The following is a 23,168-nucleotide window of genomic DNA, read 5'->3' on the forward strand; positions in this document are numbered from 1 at the left end:
TATTATGTTGTATGTTACCTTGACATCCAGAGTACCCAGAGTAAAGTTACCACACATCTTGCTACTATGGCGTTGCATGTACAGTACTCTCATGGACAAAATTAACTTGACAAGGCTGCTGCTGACCCTGTTCCCTCCAAAACACCCAGCTGTTGTAGCAGAGGACAGCTGCTCCTGTGGCAGAACCAATCTCAGCTGTCGAGGTGTCGCCGGGGTTGATGGGTAAGTTTGGAGTCCATATTATCTACAACACTGACAAACACACACTGGCTCATGTAGGCTGTAGTTAGGCTCAGTCAGGTGGACAGGGGAAAAATGCTGACTGACACATTTCAAGACAGAGGTCACAGTTGTTGAAGTGTTTACAACTGGATTTTTAGTACACTATGGAGCACAGTAAGACCAGTGTTAATGTATTTAATGTAGTTATTATGGATTTTACCATGTATACAATTTTAATGAGCGGTAAGTGATGGGTCAACAAATAAACTTGGTGTAAATTAGTAACATTTGCTTGATCCAGTGATTTATGTAAATTCTGTAAGGCAGGCCACAAACGTACAACTTAAATCATAAAGGGGTCACTAAACAAACATCACTTTTTCTACACATTTTAAGATGTTTGTAAAATCCCTCACTCCTCCAGGTAGAATCCATGACAAAGGAGAAATTAAATTTGTCAACTGGACGAAATTTGTTTTTTGATCAATACACATTTTGAGATAAATTATAGATTATTTATCCCTAAATTATATAACCACAAGTACTAATTTTTATTTTTATTATTCATTTATTTTTAAATTTTAACAAAGTTCTTGAAACTCCTGGTGAGATATTGGGCTATTTTATAAGTTGGATTGAACGTAAACTTTTGTGACACATCAAAGCCTTTACCTCTTGCCCCTGAAATACATTATTAACATGTTACATTTGTTACATTATATATTCCTACACATCTGTTTTTCAAATATAAGGAAATCCAGAGTGAGTCAAACTATAGACAGATTTTGTCGTAAATCCATATTTGCGATTGCACTCTTGAAAGTTCTTTGGCTGTCTCCAGTAAAGTTAAAGTATAGTTGTCAAAAACTCTACTTACACATGTTCACATACGAATGTCTTGTGTTAGTCATGGACCACAAGTGCAGAGGTCAAAGTTCACGGTGGTTCACTTTTGCCTGGATTCACTTGTGTGGAGAAAGTGGGGTTCTGGGCTTGAATCTTCAAACACACTGTAATAAAGTTGGACAGTTTGGCTCTGGAACACAAAAGCACAAGTATTATGCACAATATCCATACAATATTGCATAACAAAAAAGAAAAATAACAGCATGTCTTTTGTGACCACAGAGGATTTGACTGTAATCAGAAAGTGCTGCCGTTCTTTGTCACAAATCAACCCAATATGTGGACTATGGTGCTTGGGATGATCAAGAATATTATTTACAAACATGAGATTTGCATTATAATAATAATATAATAGATATCATTTGACAATTATATCTCTTTTGAATATATATCCTTTAATTTTATGTTGTTGTTTTTTTTTTTTATTTTAATTGTAGTATAGGCCATATACACATAAAAAAAATATTGGCAGAAAAAGAAAATAGTAATAGTTTAAAAATGTTGTTTTATTTTGTGAGTCAAAGAATATAAACCACATACAGTAATTTAATTGTGCATCATTATAATGTTTTATAACAAATAAAGCTGTGAAGTGAAGCGTGTATATTTATCATCATATCGGTACCTAGAGCGTTCACCCACCTAATAAATTATATACAATACATTTGTCTCCCTCTTGTGGTTTAATTGTGAAATCACAATTCAAACATATTCCACAGGTGGCTCTACTGAGTATGCAAAAAAGATAAAGTTCCTGCTTGAACATCTTCCTTCACCGTGACATCGATTGACCCCATTTAATATCCAATCTTAAGTATAAGTAAATTCAATTCGATTAATTTCTCTCTTCTCTAATTACGTTTTCAGCACCATGGACAGGGCCAATTTGTCCTTGCCTCTTCAGAGCACTCTAAATTACATAAATAAAGACGAATACTCCAGTTTTGAGTTCTGTACACAAAGACAATACATTAGTAAAATACATCAGACGTACAGCGCCCCCATGTCCTGCAGAAGCTGGTAAAAGCCAAATCCTGATTTACACGAGTAGTGCCGACGCTCCTGTCCTGAGAGGAGGACCGTGCGCGGAGCAGGAAGCGGCTCAAGCCTTGTCTGTTTGTTCATTTTTCAGTACCTTAGCGTTCGACCATGTTGTGATGACAAAGACTGAGAAAATCTTTGTTTCTCGCTAGGTTAGGATACTTTTCCGGTTTGTGTTTAGCGCGCGTTGAGCAGTTTGCTTTGGTGCGACTTGCTTTTGAAGTCTTTGTGAGGTTTGAACAGTCAAATCTGCCCGATGTCTCGCAAGAAGACGGCCAAAAGTAAAGCTGGAGCGAACACCCCGTCCACTGGAAGCCCCACCGGGAAAAGCACCGGGAAAATTACGAAGAGTTGCCCTGGAATCGCGCCCTTAAATGGGGTAGTGCATCCCAGCAGACCTCCCATCAGCAACAGCAGCGAGTTTTATGACATTGCTTTCAAGGTAAATCTATGTATTTTCTTATATTACTAAAACACAGAAAATATTTATTTTTTACAGATAAGTTGCATAGCTTGAGCGAGTTTCATTGCGTTGTATTGGTGATTGACTGTGTTGTTTTGATTGCATTCACTTTTACAACCACGTTTATTTACAACAGTAAACCCCTGGCTGCAGCTGTGTCAATAGAGGATCGATTTGAGGCGCCTGTCACTTTTCATCAGCCAACACATTATCATCATCTGTCCTTATGTTTAAGCTTTACAGTATTTCACTCACTATAACCAGGCTGCATATGGACTAAGTACTTCACACAACATCCACATATTACAGTGGAAAATTCCAATTGATCATTTAAATGATTAAAAGGGGAGGAATTTTTACTATTTTGACATATTATTTGCATTGTAACTAACTTAAACACATATGATTGATATTATATTTGCATAGTTCATAAAGCATGGTCTACATCTCCTGCATGTTGTTCCATCTGCGTTGTTCCATTAGTCTATTTATTTTATCTACATCCTCTCTGCCCCAACAGGCTCAGGGGACTTCAGTGTCAGTTTCCTATAACCTCATCAGAAATAATCACATCAAATATTTAACCTCATTATAAGCTAGAAAAACATGGTTTTACAGTACAATCAGAAATAGAATCTTGTGTGCTGGGACGTCATTCATTTAATGTTATTTTAGTTATAGTGCAAATTAAATAATGTTATGCCTCTGCAGGTGATGCTGGTAGGAGACTCTGGTGTGGGGAAGACTTGTCTCCTGGTTCGCTTTAAAGACGGAGCGTTTCTGGCTGGTAGCTTCATCTCCACCGTGGGCATTGACTTCAGAGTAAGTTTAAAACATCACACCAGAAAAATAACACTTGCAGCATCGAAACAGGGCCATGTACTGTGAAATTGGAGTGGGCAATAGGGGCTTTCTGTACACCAAATTCTATCAAATGGGGTATATTGATTTTTTTTTTTAAATGACTGTGGCATATTTTCATTTTATTGCTCTCTGGTTATCAGGGGTGCCTCTCACGTACCAGTATGTACGTAGAAACAGCCTGTTCATAGTGAGCCAAGACCAAACTTGTTCTATAAATCCAAATAAATTCCAGTGTCCAACCAGCAGTCAACTGTGCACCTCATATCACTTCTTTTCATCTGGGATTAATTAAGCATGTTTATCCTTTTTAATGCACAAAATATCCCTTATAGTTAGACTGATACACCATTGTAAATAGTATGTACTTTCAGGTCTTTTATGGGATCCAAACTGGCTCATGCCAAAGAGCCATTCAAAAGACTGGCTCTTTGTATATTTATTTATATGAGAGAAGCCACTATGAGAACTCAGTTATCTACAAAATAATCTGATAAAAATGACCAAGGCTCAGATCTGTTTAAAATACTGTAGTTCCAACTGAGAGTGGGAGTGAGTTTATTCTTTGAAATTATGCATAATCTAAATAAAACTAAAATTTGTCACATTTTTATATATAAATAGTGCTTTTCCACCTACATCAAGGAACCACTCCCATTCCTACACACACACACACACACACACACACACACACACATACACACACTCATATGCCAGTGTACGCAGACTCTCAACACAGACCTTAGTTCTTTTCAAAAATGAGATTTGATTCCAACAGTTAACGTTAAGGAACCATTGAAAAGAGCAGACTCATTCACTAATATCGCATCACTAATTCTAAGTACTTTTGTCATGATTGTCAAGTTAAGTAAAAGAACTGATTATATCAAAAGAGAAGTTATGCCTTATTTATTTGATGAAAAACTAGCTCTATGGCCTTTCCATCATTTCCACTTGAGGTAGGCAAAAAGTGTGAAAAACTCATAAACTCTTGTGCTTTCTCTGCTCTTGTGTCACACTGACTTTCATTGTGTATCACAGCAACATGAATAATTCTTCCTCTAGATGTTTTTGCCAAGAAATAGCCAATGATATTCAAAATCCGCTGTGTCATCATATTTGTAGACATTACTCTTGTTGTTCTCTCCATCTTTTGTTGCCGTATTAAATCCAAATAATGATAAATCCAAATGATTTCTTTCTTTATTTTAGGACTCATCTGCAGATTAATAGATTTTTTATATCTGTGATGCAGCAAAAAACATTTTATGTTTTTCTATCAGACACGAACAACAAAACAAACATCAATTGTGGGTATTTTTAGATATGACAATTTAGGTTGGATTCTTGGTAGAAAGCAATTGACTTTGTGCTGGGATTTGATGGGGTTTGTTAAGCTTTTCTTTTGCTTCTGAGATTAAACCTGCACCTCAGCCTTGTTAAAAGTGTGGTTCATGTTCCATACTTGTTTGTCTCATATCCTGTACAGAGGACGGGGAAAACAGAGGAAGACAGTTGTTTTCTGTCAGATATGTTGAAAATGCATTATGTACGTACGTATTATGTACATGGTGCACCCTCTCCTATTTGTCTATCGGCTTATACTGTCTCTTAAAAGGCTCATATTACACTATCTGGTTTATGTTACAATGTTGTTTCTTCATCAAAAACATAGCCAGAGTTGTGTTTTGTTTCATTTACACATTTAACTCTCAAATCCTGCATATTTAGGCTGAGTTCTTCTCTCAAACAAAACCACTTCCACCTCATGATGTTATGTGGTAATACAGGAAGTGCTCCACTTTGTTTTTAAATTCCATACACCTTCACTAGAATTGTTTGGATGATTTCAGACCTGGAATTGTCAATCTCTATTGAACAAAAGGTAAATGAAGCTGTTAACATGAAAAGTAAGTCTTCATCACATCACAAGGTGGAACAGAGCACTTTGAGCTTTGGAGCTCTAGACAAACAACTAGACTTGTGTTTTTGATGAACAACATTCTAACATGGATTAAAGTTCACAAGAGACAGTTTTGCCTAATATAGGATTTTTATCTAAGATGAAACATTGCTTTACCCTCAAGGTTAGTCCTTTGTCAACATTATTTTAATATTACTGCTCTTAATTTGATCTGTATGGAGCAAACTTACTACATCTTACTTACATAAACTTACTTACATCACATGTCACTGAAAAAAAGTCTTGCATATTTGATAAAAGGTGCTTAATATCTTAAAAACACAAGAAATGAGCGTACGCAGAACATAATTCCATAATTTGACAAATTACATTTGAATCTATCATACTATACTTCTTTGTTGACAGTCTTCAGTTGTAGTACCTCAGTGGAGTTGGAGAGATAGAGAAAAAGTACAACACTGTTGTTTTGGTCGTGCCTCTTAAACATATGGGAGGATGTCACACCCTGATCACAGATGTAGAAGCTGTTAATGAGCCAATAGCACTGAGCAGCAGTGTCGGTTATACTTCTGTCACTTCATTGTCTCCTTTGCATTGTTCAAAACAGATAACATCATGTTCATCCTCATTCGACTCCAAGAGGGTCTCCAATTATATAAACCATCTTTTAAGATTGTGCTAAGTATATGTTGTTATTCATACTTTGCAGAGACATCACGCTGGGGGTGTTGTACATGTATATGTACGGCAGAATGTTCATTAGTTACCATGGTGATACAAGGCATACATTAGGAACCACTGCCAAAAATGTTTTAAAATAATCTGAAAACTCAAGAAAAAATCTAAAATGGATTTAAACAACACAGGAGCCTGTGAATAATATGGGTCTTCATGTTTAGGTGTTTGATTTTCAACAAAAAGGTGAGATTGACTAATTGAAAACTGTTGGCTAATGCTCGCTTCATGTGTGAGATTTTTTTTTTTTTTTTTATAGAATAAAGCTCAAATTAAATAGAGCAGTGCCTACAGTTAGCACACCCCCAGGGATTGTTGATGACATCAGCTGCAAAGTAGCAATTGGCTGTAGGTTTTTTAGGAGTTTTTTTTACATGCATACACACAAGTATAGAGTGACAGTAACATTTGATTCGATTCACAGAAACATAAACAACAACAACAGCTCAAAGAAGCTCTAAAAACTGCAGTTGCAATTAGTCGTGGACAGTTTGTGATGGGCCCTTTATCCATGCTGTCTATTTTCATTCAATTACGCAAACTGATGCTTTCAAGTTCTTTTTGACACCATGTAATTTAATAGAGAATCACAACGCTGCTTGATAGCACTGTTACTTTATTTATAATTTGTACTTGCAAACCATTTTTTTAAGATGTGCATATTTTAATGTTATGTCCTCTTAGTTTTAGTCTCATGTCATAATGTCCAGTTAGTGTTATATCCCTTCTGTGTTTCTGTGTGTGGTGTGGTTGTGGTTCTTGGTAATTAATGAAAAGCAGCTTTGCCTCCTGCTGTCCGAATGTCACTGGGACCCAGAAGCGAGCCCTGAGGAGCTCCATTAATTTTTAAACAGGCCAGGAACGTGGTGGCAAGCAAATAGCCCACGTCTCTGTCACATTAGGAACGCTGAATAAGTAATTGTACTGGATAGGCTTGAGCTTTTTAAAATTTATTCATTTCCTTGTCTGTTTGTTTGAGATTACTGAATGCATTTGCGGCGTCAACACCATCTCACAAATGCCTTGAACTTATACACTCCAGAGGCAGTTATAATGGAAGTATTGCCTGACCCTTATCTGAACTCTATATTCAAATATGAGTTTGTGTTGGATTCCAGCTTGAGGTTGTACTATAGGGATACATTCCAAAACACATGAGTTATCTCCACAAACTAATTTTGCATATTCAGCAAGCAAAACCAATGAACCACTGGCTGGATCGAGAGCATCTGAAGTGCTCTGTTTGATTGCTGTAGCCTGATTTATGGAGATGGTTTTGTCTACAATGACCATCCTAATTAGCTGCATAGGGGATTGACATTGGCTATGAGTCTGGCCCACGTAAGGGATGTATGTAGTGATGTAATGGAGGATATACACAAATCTGACCTGAATTTATCCTGTTGTTAATAAATAATCAAATGCAAATTTAATATCAAATGTGAATTATTGTGTAACATTTAAAATTCATGTAGGATTGCATATAATTATAGTTTATAAATATCCATCATCATTCGGGTTGTACTATTTTGTATGGGGCCGATCTTGACAGTAAATAAGTTCAATACGGAAGATAAAGCCATTTTAAAGCCCCCCTGAGAGAGTCAGTGCATTGTTGACTTGCTGGTGCACATGAAAATTGAACATTTTACACAAATGAACCGACTTTATGTCCCCCCCCCACCAACACTCACTGCATGCACCACTTTTATACTAGGCAATGTGAGTAGAGTGCCTTGTCTTAGGACAAAATAAGATTATTTTATGAAGCCTATGATTTAAAAATAGACTGATTTTATATAAACTATATTTTTTTCAAGGTTTTGTATTCCCTGTTTTCAAACATGTTGCTATATGATCAGGGAACAAATATTGTAATAATCATCTCTTGCACACCAGTGATTGTACAGGGAAACAGTTCAAATCGTGAATCCAATGCTCACTGACCCCATTCACTACAGTAAGTGCTTTAGTCTTTGTAGAGTTGCTCCTGTCCTTGCCAAACTGTGTCCACTACTTACATTACATGACAGCGAATGTGTTCTCAAAGAAGTATTACCCGCAAGCTTGAACTGACTAAAACCACTCAAAATATGAATATAATAATGGTATGAACCTATTTTATGAATCATTGAATATTTATAGAATCTTCAAAGACAATTTAATAGTTTTATATTTGGGTAGAAATCCCAATTCACTGCTCCACTGAATGTGAATATTTATGAGTTTGTTCCCACTGTGACTGAATTAGCAAAAAACAAGCAAAAATATGCAGTCTTCTATACTGGGCCTGATATTTGTCATCTTCTCTTAACATCTCCTGTCCCTGCTCCTGCTGTCAGACCATCTTTGGGTGGTGAGGTTTGAAAACATTACCCAACCCAAACTGAACAAAACTGAAAATACACAAGATAATTTTTCATATATTTCTTCCTGTAAATATAGTCCTTTATAACATTATTGTAGTATTTTATATTTGTAAGAATGCACCAGTGACCAGGTGTTGATTAATGAGAGACGGGCCATGGGCTGTGGGGCAGGCTCTCACCCCAGCACTGATTTATCTATTTATGTCACTGTCTCCCAGAAGGGCTCTTTGTTGGCTTTTAAATGTCTTTTATAAATACTGACCTCGGGCTGCAAAAAAAACAAAAAAAACAAATGGCACAGTCTATTTTAACAGGTTACTTCACAATATATGAAAACATTAAAAAGTGTGCAGAATAGTTACAAGGAAGGCATTATTCCCCTACTCCATTTTTTCCCAAAGACTGGGTCGCGACCCTCAGGTGGGTCGCAAGAGTTTTCTGGGGGGTTGCTTTGTCACGATCTGCATGTCAGTTTGCAATGTACAGTTGCATACATGGATCTGTGACCTTATCGTAATTCTGGATAAGCATTTGATCAGAATATCCTGTCCTCAGTAGAGCCAGTGTTCTTGTGCTTATTCCTTTCATTACTACATATTTGTGTGAACTGGGATTTTCTGTGCTCACAAAAATGAAGCCAAAGCACAGAAACAAACTGAATGCTGCGCCTGATCTGCTACTGCGCTCTCCTCCTGCACCCCAGACTGGAACGTGCCACAAAAATGCAGACAGGCCCACCTATCTCATTAGAAATATTGAAATGTTAAGACATGTTTTGTATCAATTCTAATCTTTTCGCAATTATTTTATTGACTAATTTGTTCCAATATTGCTGGTTCAACTGAATGTTGAAAAAAAAAGAAATGAGCTACATTCAATGTCCAAATAGGCAACTTATGGATCCCCTTTTATTGCTGGTTCTATTACTGTTTTTCATTGTTTAAAACTTGAGTAATACTAATTGTTCAGAGAGACTCGCTCACCCAGTCAACAATAAAATATCCTCATTAATGTTCAATAATGGTCAAATCCACGTTTATTTTGTGACTTATGAATAATGTTTATTGACTTGGGTCACAAAGTTTGGGAAACACTGCACTACACAGTATAAGATCATTGTCAACATCCACATTACCTTGTTCAAATAAACCACTTCTACCTCTTTTTCTGCCTTTACAGTTATGTACTTCGAATCATTATGCAGTTTGATTTAATTCTATCTTGCCTAACAACACTGAAACAAACACAAGAGAAAATATGTGCAGACTTTTAATTACATAAAAGCAAAGTTAACTGGTAAAGAGAGGTAACCTACCCCTGAACTAAACTTTGTAAAACCTGTAAACTTCTTGAAAGAAAATCTCTATTGCCACTTAAAAGTTTCTTGCTGTTTTTCCAGAATAAAGTCATGAACATTGATGGAGTCAAAGTCAAGTTGCAGGTAAGACTATTATTTTTATTTATTTATTTATTTTTTACCATAAAATCTAAAAATGAAATAGTTTTGATTTTGATGCTTGAAGTTATTGATGATCTGATATTATGTTATGCACAGATCTGGGACACAGCTGGACAGGAGCGCTTTCGTAGTGTCACTCATGCGTATTACCGCGATGCTCATGGTGAGACTCACATGCACAAAACCACAGAAAAAATTAAAAATAAAATAATAAAATAATATAATTTAATTCAGTTTATCTTGAATTGTGAAGGCTCTGTCAGTAACTTTCTGTCTTGCCCCTGCCCAGAAAAGTTACATAGCATAACTTAAAAATAAATGTATCTTAAAGAAGTGAGGGTGTCATAACAGCATTTTTACACATTAGTTCCCCTCCCCTGTTTTTATAGATATACTACTTTTGCTTACAAAGACAACATTGTTTTCTTCATAAATTACTTTCAATTATTGTCAGTCACACAACATAGATAAATCTCAATGGTATTTTTCATCATGACCCAAACTTGTTATAGGTGAGGCATATTTATCTCTGTTATATTTGACACTAAATATTGATGAATGAAAATAATGAAAGCTCACAATGAGACCAGCTGCACAAGGCCAACACATATAGTATGATGGAGGAGCTCAGTTATTATCAGAGCCTCACTGGGGCTGTGGATAGAAGAAATATTGCTTAACAAAACTTCTATGGATATGCTGTGTATAAATATTTCATGTTTTCTGGTTGTTGCTAAAAAAGGTGATACTTAATAGGAAATAGAAAAGAAACTTGCAGTGAGACCTTATTGTGCACTTTTGCACAGTCTAATTACTTTACTGAGTCATACTTGTAGAAATTTACAGACATGTTTTAGCAAGATTTTGATCAATTGATTATTATTGGGATAAAAAAATAGAGATATTTATTTTTGTTAATATTTGTAGAATGTTACGGCCCAGCTCGCTAGGGTAGGGGAAAAAAATGGAATAAATTAAGTAATGTTTAACTAACAGGAATGTAAAAGACAAATTAGCAAAACAGGCTAAAATAGGTACAGAAAATAACCTAAATTAAGAAACAAAATAGCAGGATTAACATACGAGTTTTGTGTCAAAAAACGGGCCATGCAGGTGTAAACAAAAACAAGTGATTAAACTAAGGGACACACAACAAAACTAAATCAGAAGTGCCCCAAAGTAAAACCACATAAATCCACAAACAGAATTAAGTGACAAAACAAAAAGGCACAAAACAGAACTTAACTAAACCAGTGTCTAAACACAACAAACAAAGTCAGACACATACTAGTACAAATGAGTGACTAACATGAAAGAGACACACACAAAATGGCAGACTGACCACAAAGACCAACAGTCCAAACAGGTGTGGAGCAACAACTTCAACAGGGGGAGGAGCCTGGAGGTGAGGCAGGATTGGCCAGGTGTAGAAGTACTCCATCAATTAGGGACCAGGGCCCTCACAACAGGAATCCATGGGGACAATAAAGAAATTAAAACACACAAAACAAGTCAAAGAACTGGAACATAGAGATTGACTGATGGGTTCTGTCATCGCCAGTGCTGATACCGATTGTTTAGAATCCAGATCAGCCAATGGTTGATAAACTTGGCAGATATTTTTGGGCTGATATGTAGGGCAAAACTAAATATCGGCCTCTGTTTATGATTTAAGGCCGATTGCCAATATGCATGTGCAAATATTGGCTCTAAATCAGGGGTGTCCAAACTTTTTTCATCAAGGGCCACATATCTAAACACAGATGAAGCAGAGGGCCAATCGAGGGCTGTAGACTGGTGCTCAGTACAGTGAATAATTGAAATATGTGCATTTTTAACATGTTAGAATGATCCATCAGTCTTTATTCATGCTAAGATCCTCAAAACCACACACTAAGTATGAAATATTGGCTTTATCAAGGTAGATTTTCCAAAAACTTGCAGTAAAAAGTTATGTTTTAATTGATGCAAGGTAATTTGGGCCAATTCTCCTGGAAGCCTGAGGGCCAAGAAAAGTTTGTCTGAGGGCCGCATTTGGCCCCCGGGCCATAGTTTGGACATGCCTGCTCTAAATGCTCTAATAGGCTCTTAACAGAAATCTCTAATTTCTTGTGTATAATGTAGCTCCAGTTGTTAGGCATTACGGAGAGTTGTCAGAATACACATCATACATTAAAGAGCCCATATTCAGTTTGTTTCCTCAAACATACCTGGAGTTGTATAGTCCTGTTTTATTTATTAAAGGACTTTTAATGTAGTCGGAGTGCCTTGGATGTTTTTCTTTTTAATATCTGGAGTTGTGTTTTGTTTCATTCCCTCATTTAACACACAAACCTTATGATGTCACGTGGTAATACAGGAAGTGCTCCATTGTGTTTTTAAACTCTATACAACTTCACTAGAATCATTTGGATGATTTCAGATCTGGAATTGACAAACTCTACTGAACTAAACGTAAAAGGCAGCTGTTAACTTGAAAAACTAATAAACCACGATTGCTCAAACATGTGAATGAAACAAATCACAACTCTGCATTTGTTTTTGAGGAGGTAACAGCATTATAACATGGCTTAAAGCTCACAACAATCCATTTTGTGTAATATAGGACCTTTAAACATCAACAACTCCTGTCATGATGTAGAATATTTTGTATACTGAACTAAAACCTGTTCTGTATTCAGTGTTCATCAACAGTTTTGATTGATTCACCAATGAGGTTTTGTTGTTCTGGGGGCTGGTTGACTGAAACAAAACAGCATTCATAAAGTTATTTTCAGTTGCTCTCCCTCCCTCCTTCTTATCTGAGCTTTCATCTCTTCTGCGTCAAGTCTCAGCCCAAGTGCCTTGCTAATTCTTGCCTTTCATTTCCGCTGCCGATTGTTCCTCTGTGTGGTCTTTGCCTTTTGTTTTCTCACAATAATTCTAATCAGACTTCATTCAAACTCTCAGAAGTAAAACATAAACAAACCTTTGTAGGTACATATGTAATAATATTTTACCACAAAGGGTCATTGAAAAGCTCATTGAAAAACAGAAGCCACTGTACTCTATCATTTTCAATATTTCTTTTTGTGGTTGGGCAACGCCTTAGGGATAAATGTTTGCTATATTGAATTGTCTTATGTATTGACCAGTTCTTAATTTCATATTTGTGTGTTGTAGCTTTACTCTTGCTGTATGACGTCACCAACCGTGCATCCTTTGACAACATAAGGGTAGGACAAGTTTGCTCTTTTCTCTTTATCATTATTTAATATTTGTATAATTTTAGAAAAAAAATTCATACTTTTCCTTTATTTATTTATTTACTTATACTGACTAGAAGAAGTAAAACTACTAGATTTATATATGAGCAAATTTGTCTTGTGATAATTTTACTATTTTACACACAAACCCTACAGTTCTTCTCTCAAATACATACACACATACATACATACATACATACATACAGCACTCTGTTCCACCCCTTGTGATGTCATGTGGTAAAGACATGCTCCACTGTGTTTTTAAACTCCATACACCTTCACTAGAATCATTTGGATAATTTCAGCTCTACTGAACTAAAGGTAAAAGGTATTTGTTAAAGGGACAGTCTGGAATTTTGGACATAGGACCTCATTTCCTAGTTAGCCAGAGTGTTGGAGACATGTGGAGACTTTTTAAAATATTCCATCCAGCCCTTGTATTTGCAGAGGTCGCTGGTGCTAGGCTAGTGCATGTCAATGGGCATAGTTAGCCTGCCACTAAAAACAGTCTTACCCACTCCACAAAGCACCCGAAGCAAAACAATTATAACGCCAGACTGTTGATGTAAATGTCTGTGTCGATAGAATAATTTAAGAAGTAAAACCAACCTTGCATTTGAAGGAGTTATGTCTGAGCAGCAGCAGTGAGTTGTACTTCCCGATAGAAAGCTTGGCAGTGGCGGATTGATATCACCGAGCACTTATCTTATTGTCAAAGTAAAATTCTGCTGCTGCTGAGAAACTAGGTCCTCAACATGCAGTGATTCATGCGATGCAGGGTTAGTTTTATTTCAAATATTATTCTATTAACACAGACATTCACATTGACAGTCTGGCATAACAAACAGATTTGCTTTGGGTGTTTTGTGGAGTGGGTAAGATGGTGTTTAGTGGCAGGCTATCTATGGTCATTGACATGCACTAGCCTAGCACCAGTGACTTCTGCAAATACAAGGACTGGATGGAATATTTTAAAAAATGTCTCCACACGTCTCCAACACTCTGGCTAACTAGGAAATGAGACTCTCTGTCTAAAATTCCAGACTGTCCCTTTAACTGGAAAACTCTCTACTCGCTTTCAAACCAAGGTTTAGTTCATTTTCATACTTGACCATTTTGGTTTCTCAATAGCGTTCTTCCTCAGAGTGGTCACTTGATGTTGCTGTGAGATGTGTGCGGTTAGTTGATGTAAACAGGTTTTCTCTGCAGTCCGCCATCTTCATGGCACTATCCCCGGTGTGAGTTTTGTGAGGTTGTTGCCAGTTAAAAATGGTCAATGTGTCAAAACCATATTTTATGTTCTATATATTGGGATGTACGTGCATTTGCTTCTAACATTATGCCTGACTCATTGATGCATCAACCCTTACATTCACACAGACACCAAAAACAAAATGTGTCATGCTCAACAATACAGTAGGACTTGGAGGAATGGGAGTAGAACCATTATCCTTTGTTTTGACAGTTTGAGATCTTATCTTAACTTAGCTTTTGAGAGAAACTGACACATGTTAAGTTAAATCAGGATAGCAAAGGATTAACTGTGATTTATTGGCAGTTTGTGTGTCCTGCCCTGGATAATAAACCCTTTTCTCCTGCCTCTTATCTGCACTGCATCAGTTTGTGTCTGTCTCCATGGAGATGTATTCAGATTTAAAGCATTTATCAATCAAAGGCAAGACTTTTATTACAGTTTTGGTCACTACCCTTAAACGACTAGGAGACGGCATTAGGAAAACATGCAAACTCAACACTAGGGACTACAATGGGTTTCGATGGTCCTCACAAACTGCTGATCTTTGAACTCTTCACTAATGGGCTAATGGGATTCACGAGGAAGAGTTGGTGTGTTGTGTTGTACTGCATTCAGTTAAAGAGCACATAAAGTGGGGGCCTAGTACTTTTTTGGCATATACTGGTAATTCAGCATAAATAAGATGTAATTAAATTATTTGGTTTGTTGTGGTGGTTTAAATAAATATGGAAATAAATTATAAGACCAATTAAAACTAATACATACGTTAAATAGTACATATCTCTGCTTACTTATTACTACTAATAGATATTAGGCATTTGCAAAAAGATGGATAATGACTTCCAGATTGCAGTTGTAATGTTTTGATTTCCATTGTCCAGATGACATTGAAAGCCTTGGACCAGTCCTGGATGAATAAGGGATTATTCCTATTAGTTTGCCAGAAAACAAAAAGTTTAAAAGAAAAGGGGGTGGAGGGGGTGGGGATGAAAGCAGTATTAAACTCACTTCTAGTTTAATGAAAAAGTGAGATAGTATTTCTCATTATAAATAAATTTGAAATGTTATAAATCTTGTCAGCCCCCAATTGCAGCTGTCTGTATGTGCCCCTGACCTCAGTCTCTCTGTGTTTGGTGAAATGAATGAGCAGTGAGCTGCAGAAGCCTGTGGCACAAACCCGCACTAACTCATGGAAATGAACACTAATGGTGATGAATGCCGCTCCAGAGCACAGCCACAAATACAGGGCTACATCACACTGTTCCTCACCAGCTTCACTGCCTCACACTGGGCTACAGGGAATCATTAGTGTCCATGGGTCTGTCCATTATTGTAGTGAATATATCAAGTTTGAAAAAAGTTGACTTTATTATGCCCTGTCCTTCCCAAAAGGACAGGGACTGTGACTGGATGTGATTTTTGTTTTTCATATTGATCGATCATAATTCAATCGATCGTAATTCATAATTAGATTTTTTTTTTTCCTTAAAAATTGCTTTTAATATTAATTTCATAAATGAGACTTCAGTTTAGTTTAATCCATGAAACATAACACAAAAAAATCCTCCAAAGTCTGAGCTCCAAGCCACATGCTTTACAGAGGACTGGCTGTAGACTTCTCAATAAACAAGAGCCACTCTTACGATTGACATGAGACTATTAAATCTTGCTTCAATTAAAATTTTATTAATCACACAGGCCCAAAATGCAGTATTTTATTTCTTTGTAGAATTATATTTGAATGCATTGGTTTCAATGTGGAAAAGCTATGAACAGGAATACAGTTGTTATACTAAGTTAGAGCAAGATTCCAGTTTTACCTGCTGGTGGTTTGGAGGCAGGCATTGCTGTTGTCTGTTAGTGGACACTGGCACGCTATAAAAGAGACAAAGGCTCATATGTGAGCGCTCATTCATCTGTCAGTGTCCTCCTCTGGGCCCACACTGGCATCAAATCTAATGGTGACCCTGGTGCCCACTCTGAGCTGTTAGCAAAATGTCAGGCACCGCCACAGCAGATGGTGATGACACAAACTGTCAGTACATAATGTTTCATTCATACAACAGTCACTCAACAGTATCTGCATCTTAAGATCCAACCTCATCTGATCTGTTCAATTTGTGTAAATTATGGCTCTAATGTCAAGCTCTTTATATTGTATATTTAATGTATTTTTATGAGAACTTAAAGACAAGATAAATAAGATCATGAGATTTTCAGTTTTGTTGATTTAGGCAATAAGTCTCATTGGCTACAATTGTATTATGTGACTAAAAAGAGAGACAAGACAATGGATTACAAAATCAATGCGGGTTACGTGAAAAGCAGGAAAAAGAGAAAATTCCGTGTTTATGATCTTAAAAAATAAATGAGAATTATACCTAAAGACTCTAAAGTACAGTCAGTACCTTAAATTCCTGGTTTACAGCATTTTGAGGTTTGTCAGCAACTTTTCAGGTCTTTGATTAGATCCTCTGCATGTGTTTGTGTGTGTTTGTGTGTGTGTGTGTGTATGCATGTGTGCTAGTGAGCGAGGCATCTCACCTCTCATTTCACTTGTGCTGTTGCTGATGTTCTGCAGATCACAAAGGCCTTCTGTTTTTCACAAACTTCAGAAGGAAGCACCTGTGAAGAGGCACAAACCCAACAGTGATTGGCTGACTGTGCTTCTTTTTTTATTATTAAACTCAAAATCAAAGGCTTGTTACTCAACTCTGTCCAGCTCTGCATAATCCCATTGTTTTTCTTGTGCAGTCAAAAGCTCTGATAGATGTTCTACAATGATGCAAAGCTTTTTGTTTTGCTTTGATACTCTCCAGACTATTTTGGGTTAGGAATTAGGGCTGAATCATTTCCATAAAACATATCTTAAGTACAATATTAATTTTGATTAGATTGGGCTGTATAATTATAAATCAACATTCAGTTTACAGTGCTTACTATGTACTATGTAACCTGCTTGTTTCTGTGGATAATTCATTGCGCTGCCTGGAATGTTCCACAGTATGACATTAAACAGCTCTGTCTTACATTTTTTTTCATTTACAGGTAGTTTTACCTCAAAAATGCCTAGAAAAACTGGCATTCTGACAGATCTGACCTGTAACTTGATCTGGTTTGGTCTCCATGAAGATAGAAAGGTTTAATACTATACTGTGGAACATTCCAGACAAAGCAATAACATCTCAAATGAGAAAAGCCTTTGACGGACCCTCCACCAGAAAAGTTACACAATGCACCTTTAAATGGAGAATAAATATTTGAGATGGCAAAACTAACACAAGAATGCTTTAAACTACAGGCATTTTTAGCGTTTTGCATGATATGACCCCATGAATACACAATATTTTGTTTGCTCTTTTTGGCCTAAGTAATTGCAGGTTATCTTCTTTCAAACATTTAACCCTTTACTTTTTATTCATAAAGTAAAGTAAAGTCAGGACCAACTCTTTGACCAAGATAGAAGCATGTGAACTAAGTGACAGGGCGTCCATCTTGGTCATGGCTGATCTGTGAGATACTGGCCCACAACTCAGGAGGACGACGTGATAATGAGCGTTGCAGATGTGCACACACACCTGCAGCCTCGGCCCCCCCTCACCCCGTGCCCCTCCTCTCCCCCCCGAGCCTCAGCCCCTTCACTCCACACATGTATATTTTAGAACTAAACGATGGTTGAGTGACACATCTGCTCTATTATGAAGAAGCACACTGAATTTGCATTTTACTCGCCCACTTGACATTTTGACCTTCCTCTGTACATCCATAAAATTAAAGCATTATTATGTTACATTCTTGGGCGGAAAGTATAGAGAACTGGGGGGCTCAGTTTGGGGACGGAGGGAATTGAGGGCTGGGAGCCACCGCACCGGCCCAAATTTGGCTAGGTGTTCAATAAAGGTTGAATGATTGATTGGCTGAATGAATACTGATCTAAAATCAACTTGAAGCTTCTAAGCCTCCTAATGCCTCCACTCAATTTCATTTCTCTCCAGTGACTAGGTCAGGAATCAGAATACACTAGACAGCTTGCAAGAACCCCGGAAGTTGTAGACCGCACACCAGTCAATCAGCGAAGAGCTGTGTGGTACAGCACAACAGTAAACAAAGCAATCGAGATGGATGTAGATGAAGCCATACATTCTGTGTTGGCAACAATTCCAAGATCGAGGCTTTAAAGAGGGAACAAAGAGAATGTTTAGTGAATTTTATCAAGGGGAAAGACATTACTGCCTTTTTTCCTATTGGGTTTGGGAAAAGCTTAAGCCAGTTAGCCCCGTTAGTGGCGCATTACATATGTCACAACCAAATAGCAGCGTTTGGGTAAATTTAAAAAAGTACCCGCCGTCGAGCGAACAAATCCTAATGCTGCAAGGTCAGACAGTTTCCACAAAATGAAACCGGCTGATAAAACAGGCTAAAGAAACCTATCTTCATGGAGGCAAAACCAGGCTAATTTACAGGTCAGATCTGTGGAGAGGCGACCCCGCTCACAGTCAGAATGCCTGTTTTTCTCGATATTTTAAAGCTATAAAACCATCTGTAATTGAATAAATGTAAGGTAAAGCTGTTTAAAGTCACTGTGGAGAATTCCAAGCAGAGCACATCCAGCACATCCGTAGAAACAAGCAGGCGATGGTCCCTCAACCAAAAAGCTACATAGTGCACCTTTAAGGAACCATCCTGTAATCTATGGGTGTCACCAACTTGTACTGCATGCACAAAGTTCTCAAATTAAAAACTGCTGAAGTGCAATTATAACTTCCAGATAGTTGGCATATAATAAATACTTCTGTCAGCCATATTGGATCTCTGGAGACTAGGCCTACTTTCCCCAGTGTTACTGAGACTTGCCTCAGTCAGCTCCACAAGTTGTAGACATCTCCGCTCCCTCTCCAGAGCGAATGCCCCAACTGATCAAAGTTTGGCAAGAATAGCATTGTCACTCCAAGTAAGGCTGCTCAGATAAAAGGAAAACAGAGGGGAGGTTAGGTCACGCAGATAGATACTCAGGCTTCCAGGGGCACATAGCTGTCAAGTAGTTAAGTCATTGTTTGTTATAATGTACTTATTTTGTCAATCTGTGCCACACAAAGCAACTGGTAAACATTAAAATATTCAAGAAATTAGTTTTTAGTTCTATATAAGTATTCAGAATAGTACAGAGTAGTAGTGTCAGGAGTATGTATTGCCATGGTACTTCAGTTGCAGTCTCTCACTCTGTTCTGGCAACTGTCTTTCGTTTGTTTAATTAAAGGTCTTATATTATGCGGAATTGACTATTGTGAGTTTTATGCAATGTTAGAATGTTGTTTCTTCATCAAAAACATACCTGGAGTTGTTTTGTTTCATTCACACACATTTGATTGACCCTTTATTTTTAGTCTGTCCACATCTTCAAAGCTCAAAATCAGAAACTCAAAACATTTTTCATCCAGGGCCCATTTAAAAGAGAGGACCATAGACTGGTGCTCATTGAATAATTGTAATATGTACATTTACAAGTTAAAATGAGTCCAGTGCTTTATCCCTTTCTTTATCTTCATAGTTTGGACATGCCTGCGCAAAATGCTCTGTTCCACCGTGTGATGTCATGTAGTGGTATTTTTTAAATTAACAGCTACCTTTTGCATTTTGTTCAGTACAGATTGGCAATTGAAGAGCTGAAATCATCCAAATGATTCTAGTGAAGGTGTATAGAGTTTGAAAACACAGTGGAGCATTTCCTGTATTGCCACATGACATCACAAGGTGGATGTGGAGTGTTTTCTGTTTGAGAGAAGAAATATGCAGGATTTGTGTGTTAAACGTGTGTGAATGAAACAAAACACAACTCTAAACACAAGTTTTAGATAAGGAAACATCATTATAACATAGATCAGAAAATAGTATGGGCCCTTTAACAGGAATACACATGGAAAATCTAACAAAATAGGAAATAAGGAAACCCCCTAAAATGTCTCACAGATTCCACGAAGTCAAGTTTAAAAAAACACACACACAAAAAAAAAAAAAAAAAACGGAAATATATTCATTTTAGTCAGTAGCTATTTTTTACTTTTTATCTAAACGAGCCTTGGTGAATCTTGGTGATTTTTTTTTTTTTAAATCCCATTTCCAGCAGGAGCTACACACTTTTTTCAAAGCACTAGCAACAGAAAATGTGACAGCATATTTCTTACTCTTGGCGTTAACAACTAAACCCTAAGCACTTCATAACCCCAAACTGAAATCAAACCACATAAATTCTCACTGTGATGTATGCTCTAGTTGCAGTGCTGTCACTGTGCAAGCGCCATCTGCTCTTCTTTCATCTGCACTGATCTCTGATGCTTTACTCTTCATCTCCCCCCTCACTTGTTGTCAGGCCTCTCCTCTTGTCACATCAGCTCCTCTCCAGCTGGGAGTGTCACCAGCAGGGGGCAGCTGTAGAGGAAGATGTGCACTTTGTGAAAGTTTTGTTTTCAGGTCAAAGAAAATATTAGAAGGAGTTAGCTGACTTAGACCTAAATCCTGCTTATGGTAAAGTTTGCATGAGCTGTAAATAAGCATGTAATGTAAAATCAACTTATGAGGTTTTATGATTTGTATTTTGGGTCAAGAAAATGTTTGGCTCTGAACATAATTGCAAAAAGATCACTCTGGGTCAAACACTCCTTTTTCTAAAATAAAAACACTCAACATGACAATCTGCTGCTTACTATAATAAAATGCCACAATGAAGAGGCGGGGTTATCAGCAGAGAATAAGCTGCAGTTTTGAAGTCACTTGTTTAAGAAGATTTTGTTTTGCTGAGAACAAAATGTAAAACAATGAGCTACAGATGTGATAGTTTATTTAAAAATTTTACCCAAATATTTTACAACTGTTTAGCAGAGTTTATTTTTTGGCAGATTGATTAAGTACTAAAAAATAAAGTAAAGACACCACACAGGTTATCAATTAGACTGTTTAAAATTATATTCATATCAAGATTATGTTACTTTTTGAAGAATTCAAGTCCCACAGTGGCTCATTACATTATTTAACACAGCCGTTGACTACAGACAACCCCTGCCCTGCGATAAACGCTTTGTCATTACTTGAATTAATTACTCAAGAGCAGCTGAAAAATATGCAGACAGTTCATTAAAAAAGACCCCATCACTGTAGAACCATTTGAATGCATTTAAAATTAATTGCTATTACATGTATTTTCAAAAGGGAATCAGTTTGCAATTTCATATGTTCATCACAAGAAGAGCACTATTAAAATGTTCAAAGTTCATCTAGTTACACAAAAAATAATCAAACGAATCAACTTTACTGTAAGCTGAATGTTCACCTATTATCTGAATAACAACAGAATACATTTGAATAGACTATTCAAGGCCTTTCTATGTTTCTGCTCTCTTTGTCATCCATTAGAGAGATTTAGTTTCTGAATGCCATGCCTGCTCTTGTGTTATTAGATTATTGCTCGACTTGTCCTTGTCAAACCCCAGACATGGTCTCCTCACTGACCCTTTAATGGGACATTAGTATTGGACTCTTGTGCATGTGGCCAGTTTTGTTGTCCCCTGTATTGTGTCTAACAGCTGTCTCTCTGTACTTGTTACTAGGCATGGCTAAGCGAGATCCATGAGTATGCACAACAAGATGTCGTGCTCATGCTGCTAGGAAACAAGGCAAGGCATTGTGGGTTGTCTGTCTTCGTTGGTAGAGGGATTAAATTTTCTTTAAAAAAAACAAACAAAACAAAACAACAAAAAAAAGATTTATGTTTTTCTTTACCAGGCTGATTCCACACATGAGAGAGTGGTGAAGAGAGAAGATGGTGAGAGACTTGCTAAGGTAAATGACACAATGCCAACACAATGTCACAGGTGATGGAGAGCATGTACAGTTATAAAGGCCACGCTTAAATTGTGTGTGCCAGAATATGTTCAATAAAATGCTGAATGTTTTCTGTTGTGCAGGAGTTTGGAGTCCCCTTCATGGAGACCAGTGCCAGGTCTGGTCTAAATGTGGAGCTGGCCTTCACTGCTGTGGCAAAGTGAGTTGTTCACAGACATTTCTAGCAGCTTTCAGAAACATTTTCTACAGAAAAAATAATGAGTGTCTGGTTACAGTTTCATAATAGCCTTGGTCCTCTCAATAAGTTAACACGAATACAGTTCTATTGTAACTTTTTTGTACAAATGTGAGAATTAGTTTGGGAGAGTTAATATTTACACTATAGCTGTACTTCGATAATGTGTTCACTCAGTTATTCTGCCCTTTCTTTACATATTAATAGTGCTTGCCAAAATAAAACAAAAGTTAACTCCAGCTAGCAACCTGCTTGCTACACCATGCTAATAATCAGTGTTTGCTTTTGTTCTGATAGAGAGCTAAAACACAGGTCTATGAAGGATCCCAGTGAAACGTTCAAGCTCCAAGAATACGTCAACAAAGAGATGAGGGGGACGAGCTGCTGTTAGACCCCAGTCGGCTGACCTCACTGTCTTTCTGCATTTGCAAAACAAGGACAAAACTATTATCTCCATAAATACAATTCTTTGAAAACATGATGCTGTTTTAGATTCACCAGTATTTTCTGTATTTCACATATCAAGCTATAAGCAAGAATAAGACATGGCAAAAAAGGTGAAATCATTACATGTCTCTTGTGCAACATGATCTCAGTGTGGTTCATTCTGTGCCATT

General features: G+C 37.1%; 1 protein-coding gene across 1 annotated transcript; it reads left to right on the forward strand.

Annotated features, from left to right (window-relative positions):
* Nucleotides 1-2,292: 2,292 nt before the first annotated feature.
* On the forward strand, nt 2,293-23,029 carry LOC110169537 (ras-related protein Rab-26-like). Its single transcript, XM_020935079.2, has 9 exons — nt 2,293-2,611; nt 3,344-3,454; nt 9,921-9,962; nt 10,077-10,143; nt 13,143-13,195; nt 22,082-22,147; nt 22,257-22,313; nt 22,439-22,515; nt 22,849-23,029. Exons 1-9 carry the CDS (start codon nt 2,426-2,428, stop codon nt 22,940-22,942), a joined length of 753 nt encoding a protein of 250 aa, XP_020790738.1. The 5' UTR covers nt 2,293-2,425; the 3' UTR covers nt 22,943-23,029.
* Nucleotides 23,030-23,168: the final 139 nt, after the last annotated feature.

This window comes from Boleophthalmus pectinirostris, unplaced genomic scaffold, assembly GCF_026225935.1.
Source record: "Boleophthalmus pectinirostris isolate CB_2022bp ecotype Guang Dong unplaced genomic scaffold, ASM2622593v1 HiC_scaffold_17, whole genome shotgun sequence".
Lineage (NCBI taxonomy): Eukaryota > Metazoa > Chordata > Actinopteri > Gobiiformes > Gobiidae > Boleophthalmus > Boleophthalmus pectinirostris.

Bases quoted from the DNA above. Each gene is read 5' to 3' on its own strand.
- LOC110169537 (XM_020935079.2), top strand. From the start codon at position 2,426: ATGTCTCGCAAGAAGACGGCCAAAAGTAAAGCTGGAGCGAACACCCCG. The intron at 2,612-3,343 runs GTAAATCTATGT...ATGCCTCTGCAG, and splicing joins TTTATGACATTGCTTTCAAG to GTGATGCTGGTAGGAGACTC. The intron at 3,455-9,920 runs GTAAGTTTAAAA...CTGTTTTTCCAG, and splicing joins CCGTGGGCATTGACTTCAGA to AATAAAGTCATGAACATTGA.